General features: G+C 37.5%; 1 protein-coding gene and 1 non-coding gene across 2 annotated transcripts; both read left to right on the top strand.

Moving 5' to 3' along the window:
* Window positions 1–205: 205 nt before the first annotated feature.
* LOC131152536 (small nucleolar RNA R71) lies at window positions 206–311 on the top strand. The gene has a single exon (XR_009136028.1). It is a non-coding gene; the product is annotated as a small nucleolar RNA R71 (small nucleolar RNA).
* An 11,627-nt stretch (window positions 312–11,938) lies between these two features.
* On the top strand, window positions 11,939–13,789 carry LOC131152116 (ethylene-responsive transcription factor ERF062). The gene has a single exon (XM_058103772.1). The coding sequence runs from the start codon at window positions 12,287–12,289 to the stop codon at window positions 13,520–13,522; it is 1,236 nt and encodes a 411-aa protein (XP_057959755.1). The 5' UTR covers window positions 11,939–12,286; the 3' UTR covers window positions 13,523–13,789.
* Window positions 13,790–19,919: the final 6,130 nt, after the last annotated feature.

Raw genomic sequence — 19,919 nt, 5'->3', positions numbered from 1 at the left:
TCCCTTAGGTTTGTAAGTGAATGGATTGGAGGAGTCTTAAGCAGTCACATTGTGTTGTTGGGAATTCTCAACTAGGTTTGCAAAGAGAACCTAAGCCTCATTCTCATGCTTAGTGAAGAAAGTACCTTCGCACAGTGCATCAACCATTGATCTATCTCTCTTAGCTAACCCTGCGTAAAAGGTTTGCACTAATTGCCACTTGGGGACCTAATGATGTGGACATTTATGAAGGAGGTCCTAAAATCGCTCCCAGGTCTCAAAGAAAAGTTCCCCATCCATGTGTGAAAAACTTGTGATAGTTCTCTAAAGCTACTTTGTCTTCCCAATTGGGAAGTGTTAGTCATCATAGCTCGGGAATATATACGATATGCCCTGTAGCGGATATACAATAGAGTCAGAGGGTGGGTGAATGACTCTTTTTGCATATTAAAAAATTCTCTCTACAAAAAAAAAATACTTAGCAAGATTCAAGCAATTATATCACAATATATGGAACTTAAATCATGCACAAGATAAACAATAAAGAGTGGGGAGAGAGAAGCTTAACACCAAGTTTTTAACATGGTTTGACACCTAGCCTATTGACTTTTTGGTCAGATCGTTGTTTTGATTATGACAAACCACAATATATCATCTGTGTGCTTTGAGTACTTGAGCAAGTTTATGTTTTAGTTAACATAGATGATGATGCAATGTGGAAGCCGTAAGAGCACCTGAACGAGCATAGCCCCGGCATATACCATGGAGTTGTAAAGGAGCAGGGCATGAAGATCGATTTGTGTTTCAAGTTGTATTATATTTTTATATTTATCATTCGGGTTTGTATTAATTATCTATTGGTTTGTAATAATCCGCATATCATGCATGGTAGGGACTATTAGCTCAAAGACCTTAGACTTGCCATAGGTCCAAATATATTGCATAAAAAAGTCTCCTATAACTTATTATGTGAACAGGGGTGACTTTAAATGTCAATTTGGGCTTTAATGCACAATTTGAATGGCCTCGGTCGACCCGAACTTGAAGCTATATAAAAGGTTTGGTCGACTGAACTTGCCAGAGTCAACAGTTTGACTACTCGGTCGACCCAACCCGACCCAACATAGTAGCTTCGGTCGACCGAACCTTCCGAGGGTCAATAGTTGACCATTTGGTCGACCAATCTTAAAATGAACTTCAACACTCTAGTCGATCGAACTGGCACGTGGGGAAATCCCAACGCCCTAGTTGGCTGAACTTGAAGAAGAAAAATGTCTCGGTCGACTGAACACCAAAATTTGGTCAACTAAACTTAGCCTAGTCGACCGAACCTCGGAGGTTCCAAAATCGCCTCAAGTCTAGTCAACCAATACCTTAGTTAAAAAATGCCCGGGTCGACCGAACTGAGCAATCTAGTTGATCGAACCTTAAAAATAGTCGACCGAACCTCTCAAGTTGCTCGAATTTTACCGAAATTAAGACGGGGTTATTTTTTATTAACCATACTTAAACTTTTTCAAAAATTCCGAATGAGTCCCCAATAGTTATATTTTTATGAATGTCTATAAATACAAGTTCATTTGGAAAGATTAAGCATGGATTAGAAAATATCATTAGCCAAAACTCTTCGAATTTCAAAACCCTTATTTTATCATATACAAGCCATAAATCCATCTCTTACTCATCCTACTTGCTAAAATCCTTTGGGAAGAGTATTATTAAGTTGTTTATATTGGCTCACACTGTCATTGTATTTTTTGGATGTTGATTTTTTGAGAGTGAGCTTGAGAGCCCTCTTGTGATTTAATTCAGAAGTCTTCAGTGGGAATATTCTCTGGAGCTTGTGAATCTTGCAGTATTATTGCAAGTATTTATAGCCTTGTTCTTGTGCTTTGTGAAATATTTTTCAAAAAAGCTTCATTTCAAGTATCTCTTGTGCTAGAATTTTTAGGAAATCATGTTAGAGATATTTTGATTATATTGTCCGAAAATCTTTGAAACCCTACTTTTGGTTGCAATATATTTACATATTGTTTCAAAGATAGATTAGTAATACACTTTTGCACTTGATTGATTATTGACATTACCTAGAGTGTTATTACACATTATTTGCACTGAGCTTATAGTTCTTATCTCGTTGATGGGCATTGGTTAATACTGGTACAAATCTATTTGTTGGAGAAGCACATATCTTTGTACACAAAAATTATATTGACTATATGTTGTATTCCCGACATATGGTCGGAAGAGGGTGACTAGCCCTGTGAATAGTCCCGGATTGGCTTGGACCCGATTAGGAAAGTTAGGTGCACCATCCTGTTAAGGTGTTGGAAACAGTGTCACTTCACCCATTAAGTGAGCAATAGTGGTAATCCTCGGGCTTGCAAGATGAGGTGGGGACGTAAGCACAGTTGGCTGAACCCTGATAATATATCGAGTGTGCAATTTAAATTTTCGCAATTTATATTTCCTGCACATGTATGCTTATATTTAATTAATTATGAATGTGTGCATGATTTAAATATTGTGAATAATTGGGATAAACTGAGTCTGCTATATTTTATTTGATTATTTGCTCAGTTAATTTATTATTGGGTGATTGGTATTTGGTTAGATAGACCCTAAGTTGTGAAATACTGTTGTTGGATTAGTTGAACCTAGGAAGAAATATTTTAAATTTCCAATTTACCCCCCTTCTTGGGAATACACCAATTCCAACATAGCCTATGTCCACGCCTTAGCACCAACCCAAGGATTCCACAATCCACTATAATCACTCCTTCCTCAGGGGAGCAAGCCTTACAAACTCGAGAACAAATCCCTATCACTCACAAAGAGGCTTTACCGATTCGGTTCATAATGAACCTTACAACTTGGTTCACAAAGAACCTTTCACAAGAAGATGGAAGATGACAAAGAATGCTCCTTACAATGAGCAAATATGATTTACAACTCAAACCTCACACTATTCTCTCAAGAATGGAATCAAACACAATAAGTGAGTAAGAGAGAATGAGCACATGTAATGAAGAACTAATATGCAATGTGTTAGATTTTGTATAAAATGATGTTTTCTTACTAAGAATGATCAAAGACCTTCAAAACCATGTTAATACAAGTATAATAGCTTGTATTTATAGCCTAAGAGCCAAATGAGTCGTTAACTAGCCGTTGGGGGGAAGAAAAATTATATTATTTGGTAAACTAGATGTTTTCCACCCGTTGGAGCGGTTTTGCTCATTGGACTCGTCGACAAGCCCCTACTCTTATTGACTAATCACACACTACAACTCGTCGACGAATCTCCTGTGTTCCTCGATGAGTGCCCTGAATTAGAAAAAGTCATCAACATGAAAGTTGTGACATTTTGTCTTAGCTTTCCAGGGGCACTAAGATTATCCTTTTTTTGGACTTTTCTAGCAAAAGTTATATCCAAAATACCGAAACATGTTCAGGACTCAACACTGCACTACGGTAGTGACAATTACTTTGTTTTTCCTTGTCAAAATGCGTTTTAATGACTTAAAACATTGTTGGACAAAAGTATATGAAATATATTAAGTCCAATGAAATTAAAACTTGTCCAAATGAGTATCCTTTTGAATATAAAATATCTTGATTAATAAAACACGTTTCAAAACCCATTTTGATATCTTATATGCTTAGTATGTCCTTTTATAAATATACTTGACTTTCTTTGAAACTTTAGGACATAAAACTTGTTTTAACACAATCGGGACTAAGTATAAAAAAAGTTCTTAAAACTAGGATGTTAAAAACTTGTCTCTTTGAAAACATATTTGAGTTTTAGGATTTATTTGACAAACTCTTATTTTAACTTAGAAAACTATGAATATTGAGTTTGTGACTTTAGTGCAATCTTATATACTCATGTGTCCTAGTATGCATGCATTTGCTCAATTCTTGCTCAAAAATCATGCAAGAAACACACTCATAAGAGTTACAAAACATACCACCTCACACAACCCATATTACAAATAATTCTACAATTAAGCTTCCTTTGGTTGTGCTTAGGTCCTTCCGAGTACATGTCCATTTGATCTTTCCTTCTTGACGTCTACTCAGTCTGATCTTTGCCTTTGATCCAATAATTCATGTACGAGTACCTGTACTAAACATGATCTGCAAAGATAGGAAAACACTAGGAAGAACATATAGGTTAATATCATCAAAACACATTAAATATGATATTGTAGCCAACAGAGCTAACATTCTCCCCATTTTTGATAATGTCTAACATATTACTAATTTACTTAATCTTTGCATTTGAGTTTGACTTACCATAGCTTATTATGCAAAGATAAGCTAACCTAGAACTACTAATGGGCTGTTGTCATCAAAATAATGCAATTAAACTCACATAGCCTCTAAGGCTAACATTCTCCCCCTTTTTGATGATGGCAAACCATTGGTGTTCACCTAAAGGGTAGATATTAAAACTCCCCCTAAAAATATGCATATTGTTAAGTGATTAACATTTGCACCCCCTTACTATATGCACATAAGGCACAATAAAAATATTTCATATCCATGGAGCTTTAACATGCGATTAATAAGATAGAAAGTTCATGCAAGATAAGACAAGTAATAATCAAGTTGAACTTTTCATGCAACCATATGCATTGTACCACACACCCTCACATAACACCACACATCATTCTTTTAACAAAGAGGACACCAAATATCTTCTCCCCTTTTGATCATCATCAAAAAGAGAGGTACAATTCTTTTTACCTAAAAATGATTTTTCTCCCTTAATCTAAGATTCCATGGTGGTGAGGTGAGTGTGTGCTAAATACATATACCAAAATTTTTGGTGCTAAACCATAACATTGGAAATGCTAAGAATGACTTCCTTCAAAACTCATGAATGATGATCATTAAGAAAAATACCATATGATGTTGGATCAAACATTCAATGCAAATTTTCAAAATGTTGTTATGATTAGCTTTCACTAAAGCTTAAATCCATGAATGGGATATGATATACAATGCTTAGCATATATCATCAAAACAAATCATAGCATGCTTTTGAATAACAATTTAAAACCTTAGTAATTCACAAGAGAAAAACAAGGTTTTTCCATTTAACAAGCTTGGAGCACATGCTATTTCATCCCATAAAACAATAGCCAATATTTTAAAAAGAAATAAACCAATCAATAAGTATATATATACAATTTGAAATATCACATTGGTTTTATAATTCTAACTCATCAATATTGGCATGATTAAAAAAAAATTTACTCGTCATAGATCAAGCATTTTAACTAACTAGTGGGGTATTTTCTATAAAGCTCCCCACTCATTATAAAACTAATATTAAGTCGTGTGTAGTGTGTTCATAAATCCAAGAACAATCCATTTCACAAGATAATTCAATTAAAGGACTAGACATGATGTTCAAGGTACCTAGAAAAGTCTTAGGACTCAAAAACAAAAACAATAGAAAATGTGAGTCCATAGGGCAGATGAATTTTATCCTTTTCTGTTAAAGATGGGGCTTAAGCTCCCCTGTATATTTGCATACACGCTTAGTTGAATTTTGTAGCTTAAGGATGATGTTCATTTAAGATCATTTATCCTATATTCATATTTCATAAGAATTCAGCATGCAACAAATATTAATCATTTAGATCACAATCATGACATATTGCATTTCAATAAGCATACGATAGCCAATCAAGGCTATACTTCAAACATTATGCAATAGGACTTCAGAATGAAGATGACACAACTTAAAATACTTAATGAGTGTGATACAAATGAAAACTACCCCAATGTCATGCATTAGTCCTAGTTAATGGACCATTATTAAAACATGTGACGTTTAATTAAAATGATGATGCTTAATCATTTAGTTCTTGAGTGAAAGGACATAACCCAAGGATTAGGTAGTTCTTCCTAAGATAACAAGATGTGTACATGTTTTTCAATTTATATAGTATATTGGATTCAACATGTACCAAATACTTATTCAATTAATTAGCATGCATTGCAAGGATATTCATAAAATTCAACTAGCATACACTAAATTTCAAAACATTTTCATTTTGTATGCAAAGGCTTATAATTCCATTTTAAAATAACATACAAATGATCATTTTAACATGCATTAACAAAAAAAAAAATGTTCAATAATGAAAAAAGGCATGTAATAGACTAAGTGACCACTTAAGATCAAAATACTATGAAGAGCATGGGCACTACTTAGACACTTCATAAGACTTGTAAAATTATTTAGAATTTAAAATCAGTCTTATGGATTCATGTTTCTAGTCAACTACCTAGCTTGCATGTTTAAAATAGATAATTCAAATCAAAATGCAGAATCCCACTTAACTACTAGCATGCAATTCACAAATTTGCATCAGCCTTGCAAATGGCGTTCAGAACAAGCATGCAATCAATATAGCTCAAGTAACAACTTATGTTATAAATTATCTATCCACAATGTAGACATTTAGCAAAGATGGATATTTAACAAAGTAATGGTCACTACCGTAGTGCAGCCTTGAGTCTTGAATACTTTTCGGTATTTTGGGCATAACTTTTGATAGAAAAGTCCAAAAAGGATGATCTTGGTGTCCCCGAAAATCTTATAAAAAATGCCTCAACTTTCATGTTGATTACTTTTTCTAATTCAGGGCACTCATCAACGAACACAGGGGATTCTTCGATGAGTTGTAGTGTGTAATTAGTTGATGAGAGCATAAGCTCGTCGATGAGTCCAACAGGAAGAACTGCTCCAATGGGCGAAAAACAGCTAGTTTACCAAATAAAATAATTTTTCTTCCTCCCAATGGCTACTTAACGGCTCCTTTGGCTCTTGGACTATAAATACAAGCTATTAGACTTGTATTAGCATGGTTTTGAAGGTATTTGATCATTCTTACTAAAAAAACATCATTTTATACAAAACCTAGCACATTGCATATTAGTTCTTCATTACATGTGCTCATTCTCTCTTACTCACTTATTGTGTTTGATTCAATTCTTGAGAGAATAGTGTGAGATTTGAGTTGTAAATCACATTTGCTCATTGTAAAGACCATTCTTTGTCATCTTCCATCTCCTTGTGAAAGGTTCTTTGTGAACCAAGTTGTAAGGTTCTTTGTGAACCGAATTGGTAAAGACTCTTTGTGAGCAATAGGGATTTGTTCCCAAGGTTGTAAGGCTCACTCCACCGAGGAAGGAGCGATTATAGTGGATTGTGGAATCCTTGGCTTGGTGCTAAGGCGTGGATGTAGGTTAGGTGCCAAACCACGTTAGAAACTCAGTGTTAAGCTTCTCTCTCCGTGTTCTTTATTATTTATCTTGTGCATAATTTAAGTTCCATATATTGTGATATAATTGCTTGAATCTTGCCAAGTATTTTGTTTTGTAGAGAGAATTTTTTACTACGCGAAAAGAGTCATTCACCCCCCTCCTCTGACTCTATTGTATATTCGTTACAGGGCATATCGTATGTACTCCCGAGCTATGGCGACTAACAGGAAGTACTTCTTTAGGTATTCGTGTTGCATGGTGGCCTAGTTGGCCACCGAGTTCGGCTTTAAGTACGTCAACCAACATTTGGCCTTATCCTTCAGAGAGAACGGAAAAAGCCTATGACAAAGAACATTGTCACTAAAATTAGGTATGCGGATGGTGGAGCAAATCTCCAAAAACTAATCTATATGCTAATAAGAATTTTCTGTGGAGTTCCCATAAAAGGTGGGCAGCATCGAGATGATCGAAGTCTTAATCTCAAATTGTGTCGCCTAAACATCTGGGAACCGAATGCGGGATGGCACTGTGTATGCATTAAACATAGTGTAGTCTCTAAGAGGCCGAAGGGGTTGCTCTACCACCACAAGTAAGTGTGGAGCTTAGGGTTCCGAGATTTGGTCAGCGAGAACCGGTGGACGTTCAACCATTGCTTTAAGTTTAGAAAACTCTACAAACTCAAGATTAGAGGTAGGTCTCCTAGAGAACCTATGGGATCTTTCAATCTTGGGATCAAGAGGAATTATCTTAGGCTCTAAAGAACGCAAACCGAATATACACACTTGAAGCACACTGATGTAAGACTTCAAATTCAGCAAACAAAAAAAAAAACAAACAAAGAAAAAAAAAACAACAATACTCTAAAATGGAAATAGGTTCATAACAGTAGCCAAGTCCCCTGCCACGGCGCCAAATTTGGTAGGCTCGCCGAGGCTTGGGTCCTACACTACCAAAAATAATATTTATAAAACCTAACTAACCCCAACCTCAGTAGAAAGTGGGGAAAGTTGAGTGTCAATCCACAAGGACTTGAAGTATAGTTATCAAACCACTTCCAAATCAGTTTATTGTAGCCTTATGTAAAAGAAAAGTAGAAAGATGGTATTTTGCAATGAGTGTACTAACAACTAAAGGGATGCAGATAAAATCTGCGTTACCCTACTCCTACAAAGCAATGCTTAGATATGAATCAAATACTTGATGTCATACCTCTGACTACTATCAATCAAATATACATAAGATTACTAACCTGAGATTCTCAGGCCAAAGTAGGAGAGGGTCATTCAAAGGCACAAGGTAGTAAGGGTGCACCAACCATCCTGAGTATGGTTGGGAACCGAAGTATGCCCTGTCTCAACGATCACGCAAACACCTCTGTGGATTCGTAGCCAACTACTTCTACCTGATTGAAACTGTAGTAGTGCTTGTCCTTATATGCAGCCTTTCATCATAAACAAAGCAATAAATCAAAGCGAGTAAATGGAAAGTAGCGAATTGAAAGCAGTAAAGGAGAAAGTAAGTAAAAAGATCATCCCTTTAGTATTTAGAACGCCTGTCACTAATGCAAGAATGTATAAGAGAATGATCGTGTAATATACACGGAGAGCATATAAACGTCACCAGTTGTCATAGGTCGTCAAACACTTCATGCACAGACCGAAAACAAGATTTGAAATCTAATCTACTCCTACTCTAACTTGGCTCTCAATTACATTTTAAGTCTCTCAAAAACCTAAGAGAGGCCAAAAAGGAACTCAGAACTTATGTTCGTAGCAAATACTTATAGGCTCTAGGGTTTACAAAGTTTGTTTCACAGTTTAGGAAAGTCTGCAGCATATCTCGCATAGAAGATCATCGCTTTCGACCAAGTCGCTCCCATGCTCGACTTGTGCATGCCCTGGTCAAGACTCGCAGGAAATCGGGAATTCGAATCTTCAGTATCTTCGACTAAGTTGCACTTTAGGGTCTTGCTAGTCGAGTTGATGGTTGAGACTTACAGGATCTCGATCTTTAGGATTTCTCAGGAACTCGACATAGTCGCCCCTCAAGGTCTCTTGGTCGACCGCTTGGTCGTTGCTCTCGGTATTTCTAGGCTCTGAAGACTTCAGTATCTTGCCTTAGTCACCCCTGAGAGTCAAATAGTCAACCACTTCGTTGACCCTCACAACATTTCGATCTTTGTTTAAACTTCAGAGTCTGGAGTGGAAGACTAGGTTGCCCTTGGTGTTACTGGTCGTACCACTTGGTCGAGCAAAACCTTCTTTTCATTTGATGATCTCGATCTTTAGGAGTTTGGGTGAGCATCTGATTTGAGCTTTGTGTGTCCCCAACTTCTCCTTTAGCTTCTTGTATGCTTAACTCCTCGATTTAAACTTGTTTTTCCTGAAAAGACCAACAAACCTTACATAGTTCCGAACAATGATAATACTGGGTAAATAGATAAACAAGGGTAAATGAGTGTCTAAAATTATGCATTTTAGGGACTCATCACATGCTCTCCAAATTTTAGCAAAATCGGATCACAAAAGACCGTCCGATTGTCGAGTTGATAAAGACTGCACAACACACTACTACTGCCTCACATACTGCCACACACACTTTTTTTTTTCTTGTTGCCGGTGCTCCTCTACACTACCGCCTCCTTTAATTTGCCTTAATGGGCTTCAAGCACATGGGCTTCCTTTTTTTTATATATATTTATTTATGTGGGCTAGACCCAACAAATCACACCCTTAAAGTCCCTTTCAAAAGATGAGGATTGTGGGATCTCTTCTTACTCTTCTACAATGGAAAATTCCCTTATAATCCACACATATGCCTTGAAATCCTCACCTTGCTCCCACTTGGACGTGCCCCAATATCTCCCCAACAGATCATTTTATAGACGTTCAATGGAAGGGAGGGAAAACCCTTTTCGAATTTGAATTTGAATTTTCAAATTTGAAAATAACTACTGATAACTACCAACCATTACCTGCCAATATCGAGGGTTGATATATGGCAGCAATAGGAAATGTGGCAAGCCTAAGATCTTCAGCCAATCACATGCAAACAATTCAAAATTTTAAATATTAGTTGGATCGGTCAATCTCCTGTGGGTGGTACCAAAATAAGGAAAAGTGGGGAAGGTTGGTTTAAGGGACTGATCAATGGCCTAATTAAATATTTGTACATTTTTACTTTTTTTTTTCTTTTATTTTGGTATCTTCATTTGGATTAAAATTTGTTTGGTCAAAAATTAATTATTGGCACATCAAAGTTTAGTTCATTAGATGATAAAATTTTTTATAGATTGTACATGTCAACCAAGAAAACTTAATTAAAAAAAAAAAAGTACACTCAAGTTCTAACTTTGGTAGAAATTAAAAAATTAATATTAGACTTTTGGAGTCAAAAAAACGTTGTCCATGTGTGCATTTGTACGTATATGTATGTATGTATGTATGTATGTATGTATGTATGTGTATATATATATATATGTATGTATGTATGTATGTAAGTGTAGGTAGGTGTAGGTAGGTACGCAGGTATGTATAAACCCAAGCCCAAAACCCCTATTACACCTTCTAAATACAATAATGCTAAAACACTAATTAATTAAATTTTAACCCCTCCATAGTATGTGGTGTTACAAACATAAATCTACAAGAGAGGCAAGGTGCTTTTCTCTAAGACGTCCATTAAAGGCTTAGCTACCTCAAGCAAAATATTTTATGAATTTTAATGGAAGTTTTCAGTTGCAAAATGGATGAGCTCCTCCAAAATTGATCATAGGGTCCATTCCAATTCTCCGCTGGTGATTTGCGAGGTGAATTATTAGGGATGTGTTAATGGATGGACAACAATAGTTTCAGCCTTTGGTTTGGTGCCGCTTGAATGGATTCGAAAGGTTCATCCAAGTTAGAGTTTCATATTAAAAAATAAATAAATAAATAAAAGTAAAAATTTGTGTGCAGTAGTTTATAATGTAAAGAGTGTATCATTTTAAGACATGACAGAAAAATAGACATTTATGTGATAAAATTTGGAAACAATTTATCTTTTCTCATGTATTCTGTATCTATTGGAATAACCCCAAGTACTTTTCATGATATAATATGCCTTGAAATGGTAGCCCCACCACCCTCTACAATTGTCTATATCTTTGTTTTTCTAGCTATTCTTTCTTTATTTCTCTGCAAATGATGAAACCTAAAGCGTTGATATATTATTAAGCTAGGCATTAATTTGTTTAAAAGGTTTGGCTATAATTAAGGGAATATATATAATACTAGCTCCCTGTCGATGAAAGGACAACAATGAAATTAAAAGACCATGCCGCTGACAGATATTTTTCTTTAGCATAATTAAATTTCATAAATGACAGTAATTATGCTAACAAGCAAAGAGAAGTTCTCTTAAAATGTCTTAATCTTCATGTTAAATTCAATGGGAAAAGTGAAAAAAGGTTATCAAAGGGCATGTGGTTGCCCAAGAAAATCACATGATCATCCATCAATGATTAAAAAAAACACAAAGTAATGTTAATTAATTAAATAATGAGACTCTATATATATATATATTAAAAGTTGAAGTTAGCTAGCTAGCTATAGCACATCCATCGCATGGGACAGGTAACTGTTAAGGGTTGAATATAAAATAGGAGAACCTACTTTTTTTTTTTAATAAATTTTATTAGCAAAGCAAAGTTATCGTCCGAGTCAGATGTGCTTGTTTGAAAGAAAAAGTTTATCTTCTTCAACTCCCCTACGTATTCGTGCTTCCCATATTCGGCATTTTCTCTGAGACCCAATTGGAGCCTGACAGTTCATGTCTTCTTTGGCTTGTTCATTTGATCTAGGTTTAATGGGGTGGGTGGATGTTCTTCCTTAATGACACTGACTGGCCACAGCAACCTCATCCTCCCTAAAACAATATACATATATATATAGCAGCATAGTGCCAGCATTTGCGTCATTTATACCTCATTGTTCACTTGTCTCTCTTCTCATCCTTTTTCCTCAAGTTTCATGCTAACATGGAGGACTTTCCAGACACGGAAACTCCAATTCAGAAGGGCTTGTCGTCTTCGGCAACGGGATTGAGGTTTTTCGCTGATCCGACGAGCTGGGACGCTGCGGGCTCCGAGTTGAGGTCTTCGGCCTACGAGGCTTCTGCTGCAGCTTTGGTCGAGAACAACCCGGAGCTCGCTCACAACCAAAGCATGATCCAAGATGAGGGCGTTCACCCATTTGTTTCTAAGTTGAGTTCTTTGAATGTACCTAGTGGGTTGAGTTTAGGTCTCAAAGAAAACTTGATTCCAGTGAATTTCCTGGAATGTTTCCAGAAACAAGCTTCATCTCAAGCCTCCGAGCCCTCCTCTCCTTCTTCGTTATCGAGCTCTTCCAACTCCGGATCCCCAAACTTAAGTTTGTTTTCACATGAAACGTCGGTGTTAGATGCGTCAAATCGAATTGTGAGCAAGATCGAAACGTGTGAGCCTATGCCCTCAGCAAATCCTATGTTCCCCATGACCCAACTCAATCAAGTTGAGGCTCAGCCAGGAATGGAATGGCTCAAAGTTACGCAGAGTTTGGCATCCAATCACTCAAAGGGTCTAGGAGACTACTGGCTCAGCACCACCAAGACCCAGCCAATGAAGTACACTGCAAGAAAAGTGCAGAATTGTCACCAGAAGAAGGCGTCGATGTCGCCGGTGTCGTCCCCCGGAAAGCTTTTCAGAGGTGTGAGGCAAAGGCACTGGGGAAAATGGGTTGCCGAGATTCGGTTACCGAGAAATAGAACGAGGGTTTGGTTGGGGACCTTCGACACCGCTGAGGAGGCAGCGGTTGCGTACGATACAGCAGCGTATATGTTGCGAGGAGATTATGCACATTTGAACTTCCCAGATCTAAAACATCAACTTCAGCTCAATTCTTTGAAGGAGACGACAGCGGCGCTCCTCCAGGCAAAGTTGCAGGCTATATCGCAAGGCATTTCTGCTCGCAAAAAGGCCGTTGATCAGCCGACGCCACCAACACCCACGAAGCACTTGACCGAGAATTCAAGAGCTAAGGGCATGGGGCAAGACCCAACAAGAAAAGAGTGGCAGTTTGAGTTGGAAAGCAGAGTTGGAGCTGATGCAGTGGTTGAAAGCAATAGGAAATCTCAAGAAGTGGCATGTGAGAGTGTGGACGGTGTTCAGCTGAGTAGGATGCCTTCCCTGGACATGGACACCATCTGGGATGCGCTTCAGCTGGTTTCTGATTCTTGATTATTAATTGCTTTATTTTTTAGTTTGTGATGGTTTCAATGACATGGGGATCATCTAGATCTGATTAGTCTTTATGTTGGTATTGTTGTCCTGCCGATAGTCATTAGCTGTTCTTGTTTTCCATTTTCATGGCCAGGTTTTAAGATCACTGGCATTATTTCCTCAGATGGGGTATCTTATTTAGTGTTCCTCACGCCATTTCTTTTTGGTTTGTTTTAAATTTCTATTTCTAGTTGTTTCTAATATAATTTCACAGGCTTCCTGCCACGACGAGGAAGGTTTGAACTTCGATTGATGTTCCAATTTGACATATAAAATTGGGAACAAGATCTAAACTCCTTGTGCCTTTTTGGCAGCATGTCTCCTTCTTATAAAGTCAAAAGGCGTGGGCCAGTAAAGGAGATGAGTGGTTGGTCATTTTGAATCCAAATTTTCAAAAAACAAACTGTGAGAGCATTTGGGATGGCTTGTGAGAACCACTTGCTTTGCTACAAACTTGTAAAATTACTATACTCTAGAAATGGTATTTGTTTTAACGTGCCTATTAAATAAGCTTGAAAATTGTTCGTCCAACTTGAAAGGTAGAAGTTCATAGAACCTAAATAACATTCATTAGTTGAAACTAGGATTTAACAGTCACTGTGCTTGAGTCATGGCATACAGTAACCATGTATTATGTGCCATACACAAATGAAATGAGAAATGATGGTTATTGAATTGATTACTTGAAAGGTTTTGCCAGATCATGTGGCCAGTCCATGAGATAAAGATACAGACAATGTGCAAAAGCCAATGATCCCAATTGGTTAAGGCTTGGTTGCAAAGAGAGACCAAAAGTTCAAGGCTCAAGTCTCATTGTCTTAGAAAAAAAAAAAGGTGAAAGTAAGTAGCTGAGTCAAAAAAAAAAAAAATCCAAAGAACTGGAATTTATTTATTTATTTATTCTAAAGATGGTATAAACTATCTCTAGTTTTTTAGGGGGCTGATTTCAACAATTGCCTCAAATGCATCATCATATACAACATTCCCAAGTTGTTGAGGTCACCACACTTACACCATTCCTTTCTTCATGAGGTAATTTCAAGAAGTATTAGGGTACTCTACTTTTCTTATAGAGGAATTTTTTATGTAGTGACTATTGAACCATCCCATTTATTTTGTTATCTTCATTTGTCACCAATGAAACAATAGAAAATAAAGTAGAAAACAGAACGAAATGAAATGAAGGAAATGTTATTCAATTCTCTGCACAGTGCAATTACAACAACCATATATATATATAACAAAGAAATAGAATAATTGTTGCAACAAATTTCAACCACAGCGAATGAAGTCTTTCCACGTGTATAACTGGAATTATTCTTTATCATTCTGACTTGGCACATGGCCAGGTGAGGTGTCCATTAAGAGTTGTTCCTTTGTAGTAGAGGCAGTGCTAATACGCCCCTACGAGCCAAGCATGTCTGGAAGAACAATGAGACTCGATCGAAGAGTTGAAAATTTTGGGTATAGATAAGGGCTTGGTAAAAATATCAGTGAGCTGATCCTTGCTTGAGAGAAAAGAAACTTGCAGAGTTTTGGCCTGAATCCGATCTCGTACAAAATGATAGTCAATATCCATATGTTTGGTACGAGAATGTAGCACAGGATTCATGGATAGGTAAGTTGCTCCTAGATTATCATAGTAAAGAGTAGGAGGTTTTGATAAGAAGATTCCCAACTCATAAAGGAGAAATTGAAACCACAATAGTTCACACGTCGCATGAGCAAGGGCCTTATATTTCGCGTTCGTGCTCGAACTAGCTATAGTAGATTGCTTCTTGGAGCTCCATGAGACCAAGTTTTTGCCAAAAAATATACAATAGCCACGAGTTGATTTTCTATTATCTGGGCACCCTGCCCAGTCAGCATTGGAATAAGCAGCCAGGAAAGAGGTAGAAGATGATTGCAAAAATAAACCATAATGAAGTGTATGCTTTAAGTAGCGTAAAATATGCTTAACACTCTACCAATGAGATAGGCATGGGGCATGCATGAACTAACAAACACGGTTGACAGAAAAAGTAAGGTCTGGCCTGGTGAAGAGCAAGTTCTACAAACTGCCCACTACACTTTGATATAAGGTAGGATCTTCCACGAAGATGGAGTCAAAAGTAGACAACTTAGTGGAAGGGGACATAGGGCTGCCAACGAGCTTACAGTTTAACATGTTTGTCTTTTTGAGCAAATCCAAGATGTATTTCCTCTAAGAAATCATGAGTCTAATAAAATCACGGTGACATTCAATACCTAAGAAATAATGTAAATCACCCAGTTCTTTAAGGGGAAAATCAGTATGTAAAACATAGACAAGATGAGCTAAAACACTCGAACTAGAACCAGTAAGCAATATATCATCCACATAGACCAGGATATAGACCACCACAGATTGATGTCGATAAATAATAGGAAGGTGTCTAATTTTAAAATAGTAAAACCCAACTCCAGTAGCCGAGTGTTGAGACATGCATATCAGGACCATGGAGCTTGTTTAAGGCCTATAAAGTTCTATTGAGTTTGAAAACATAGTTGGGAAATTGAGGGTGTACAAACCCAAGTGGTTGAGTCATAAAAACATCTTCATCAACATCCTCATGCAAATGGCAGTTTGAACATCCAACTGATGAATCAGCCACCCAGAAGATACAGTAAGTGAGAGAACTAACCTAATGGAAGTTGGTTTGATCACTGGACTAAATGTTTCATTGTAGTCGAAACCTTCAAGTTGCTTGTAGCCGCTTACAACTAGTCTCACTTTTCACTAATCAATGGAACCATTGGACTTGTGTTTGGTCTTAAAAATCCAGCGATAGACAACAATATTTTGATAAGATTGGGAGGAAACAACGACCAAGTATTGTTGGAAATAATTGCATCAAATTTCGGTTGCATCGCATGCCTCCATTCTGGAAATTTAGAGGCCTGAGTAAGAAAGGAGGGTTCGTCGGGTGCAATGGTGGAAGTGGCATGAGTGCAAAGCCGAGGCCAAGAAATAGTGCCATCAATCCATATTTTATGGCAAGATTTGTTTGCTTTGGCTCGAGTTTTCATGGGATGGATAGAGGAGGAAGGTATTTCAGAGGGAGAAGTGGAAGGATGAAGGTAAGGGTGTGCTAGAAGAATTAGTAGATGAGTTGGAAGAAGGACGGGAGGTGGGTGAAACGATGGGAGGATGAGTTAGTGGGCCGAGAGGGGAAGCGTGAGACAGAGACAATAGAGTATTGGGGCGTGGAGATGGGCTAGGCCAAGGAGAGAGTTGATTAAAAGAAGGAAAAGGCCCATGAAACTGAGATGGATAAGTTACTAAACATGGGATAGGGTGGGCCGAGATGGATAGAAAAAAAGGTGGACTAGAAAGGGAAGCAGAGAAGGGGAATTTGGTTTCATCAAAGAGAACATCCCTTGAAATATACATTCTGGAAGTAGAGACATGGAAGCACATATAACCATGTTGAGAAGAACTATAGCTAAGAGAAACACATGGGAGAGACCTAAAATTCAATTTATGATTATTAAATGGCCTAAGATTAGGCTAGCTTAACAACCAAAAGTTTTAAGAAACAAGTAATCTAGTTTTTTATTAAATAGAAACTCAAAAGGTGATTTGTGATGTAACGTGGGAGTGGAAAGGCGGTTAATTAAGAAAACCGCAGTGACAAAAGCATCGGACCAGTAAGAATGGGGTAATAAAGAGGAAGGAGAGCAAGACATGTTTCTACAATATGTCTGTGCTTCCATTCAACCAAACCATTTTGTGAGTGAGCATGCAGGCAAAAAATGTGATGAAAAATGTGATGACAAATACCAAAAGATTGCAACACTTTGTTAAGAGATTGAAATTTGTCTCCCCAGTCTGATCAGAAGGAATGAATTTTTGCATTAAAAAGTGTTTCTACATAACGCTTGAAGGAAAGAAAAACTGAAACTACATCAGATTTACATCGCAATGGAAAAATCCAGGTAAACCTACTGAAGTCATCAACAAAATAAAAATCGTATTTAAAACCACCATGAGAGAACACTAGAGCAGGACCCTAGACATCAGAAAACACAAGATGGAGAGGCGCAGGAGAGTGGTAGGAGGACGGGCCATATGGGAGTTGATGGAGTTTTGCCTTGCAACACGAGGAGCATAGACCCAAGGAGCTGGAAGACCTGACAGGCAAAGATACTTAAGAAATTATTTTGTGAACAAGTTGCATGGAAGGATGACCAAGTCGAATATGTCACTGAGTTGAAGAGACACGTTCACCAATAGAAGCTTATGGAGAAGGAGAGGATTGTGGAAGCGCATACATACCATCTTTAATAGGGTCGTGGAGAAGAACTTGCTGAGTTCGAGAATCCTTTACAAAAAAAAAAAAAGGAGTGAAATTTAAAATAAATAGAATTATCTTCACACAATTGGCGGATAGAAATTGAATTCATAGAAATTAAAGGAACATGATAAAGTTTAGAGAGAAGAAGATTGTCATGAGTGGAGGAGATGGATGAGCTACCAACATGTTGTATATGTAGGGAAGTACCATCACCTACACATACTTGTTCATCACCCTTGTACTCAAGAAAAAGTAAGGGAGAGATTACAAAGATCATAGGTGAAATGATGAGTCCCAGCTGCATTTGGGTACCAGGTGGTGTCTATAGAGGTGGGAGAAGGTGGGTGAGAATGGGAACCTGAAGTGTAGTGAGCCGTGAGGGAAGGTGGAGGGGGAGATTGAAAGCTGTAATCAAATCCGTGATAGCAAGTAGAGGCTGTATGACCTTGCTTATGACATACTTGACAAGTAGGCCAATTGGATGAGAAGAAGGACGGGGAGGGGGAAAAACCACAACCACCACGCCCTCTAAACCATCCTTTTCCATTAGGAAAACCATGTCCTCAAGAGGTTGTGTTGCCAGAGTGTTTTAAAGTGGCATTAGCCGAGAATTTAGGAGTTGCGGTAATATCAGTGAGTTGATGAGATAATCTGGACTCATGTTTGAGAAGATGACTGTAGACCTGAGCTGGAGTAAAAGGATCCACACAAGTAGTAATGGACGTGACCACTGAATCATAGTCTAAGCCCAAGCCAACCAAGAGAAAGGTGGAAAACTCAGAAGATGATAATGTTTTACCAGTTAGAGCAAGGGTATCTTGAAGAAGTTTGGCACGTCGGTAGTAATTAGCAATGGAGTCTGAACCCTTTTTGACTGTGGTGAGTTGTAACATTACTTGCACAACACGGGCTTGGGATGTTCCAGCAAATAAGTCTTTAAGAATAGCCCATACTTCTAGAGAAGAGGAGGCCTCTAGAACATGAGCAATCAGGGGTTCGGAGAGAGAAGCAATGAGTACACTCATGATGGCTTGGTCCTTTTGTTGCCAGGCCAAGAAGGTGGGAGATGGTTTGGAACTTTTATCGAGCAGTTGGGGAGCAAGAATAGTGCCATCAACATAGCCGAATAGATTCTGGCGTTGAAGGTAAGGAACAATTTGCGCCTTCCACAATAGATAATTGTCATTGGTTAATTTGATAGAAATCAAATAGTAGGGAAGGGAAGAGAGACAGTTTGGGTGGAAGATTTCACTGCAGTAGGAGATTCAGCCATGGAAGTAGGTACTAGAAGATTGGACCAGTGAGAAGAGCCGATTGATGTGAGTCTGAAGAGCCTCTGATACCATGATGAAACAACACAAAATAAAGTAGAAAAAAGAATGAAATGAAATGTTATTCAATTCTATGCACAGTGCAATTATAGCAACGAGATATATATAATAGGGAAACAGAATAATTATTGTAATAGGTTTCAGTCACAGCGAATAAAGGCTTTCCACGTGTATAACTGAAATTATTCTTTGTCATTCTAACTTGGCACATGGCTAGGTGAGGTGTCCATTGAGAGATGTTCTTGTATAGTAGAGGCAGTGCTAATAGTCACTATCAATATTAGGCGAGATTATACCAAGATTCTGCTTCTCTGCATAATCCTAATTTCTAGCATTTTAATTTAGGAAATGTAGAGTATGGGTCCATTTTATTTATGGGCTTGCTCTAACTCATGACATTAATGTTGATAGTTATTTGAATGGAGATTTTTATTTCAATTTTTTTTAAAAAAAAATGCATATGAATATTGGGGAATCCACCCTGCCACAAGGAGCTCTCTTCCTTTCTTGTCTAGGAAAGCCTTTGTTTAGGGTTCTCTCCATGCTTGAAGAAAAAAAAAAAGGGCTGCCAAGCAATCTCTCGCTTCCATGACTCTATTATGTAGTTGGTTATTTCGGTTTCCTAGTGGGAGCTCCCTTTCATATCTGATAAAAAGAAAAAAGAAACATGGCTTTCGCTTAGGGATTCTTTCCATAGAGAAAGAAAGA

The sequence above is a fragment of the Malania oleifera genome, chromosome 3, assembly GCF_029873635.1.
Source record: "Malania oleifera isolate guangnan ecotype guangnan chromosome 3, ASM2987363v1, whole genome shotgun sequence".
Taxonomy (NCBI): domain Eukaryota; kingdom Viridiplantae; phylum Streptophyta; class Magnoliopsida; order Santalales; family Ximeniaceae; genus Malania; species Malania oleifera.
Note: the sequence above shows the minus strand (reverse complement) of the source record. Positions and strands in the feature narration are given on the sequence as shown.

What these genes read in the sequence shown, in the direction of transcription:
- LOC131152116 (XM_058103772.1), top strand. Translation starts at nt 12,287, where the DNA reads ATGGAGGACTTTCCAGACACGGAAACTCCAATTCAGAAGGGCTTGTCG.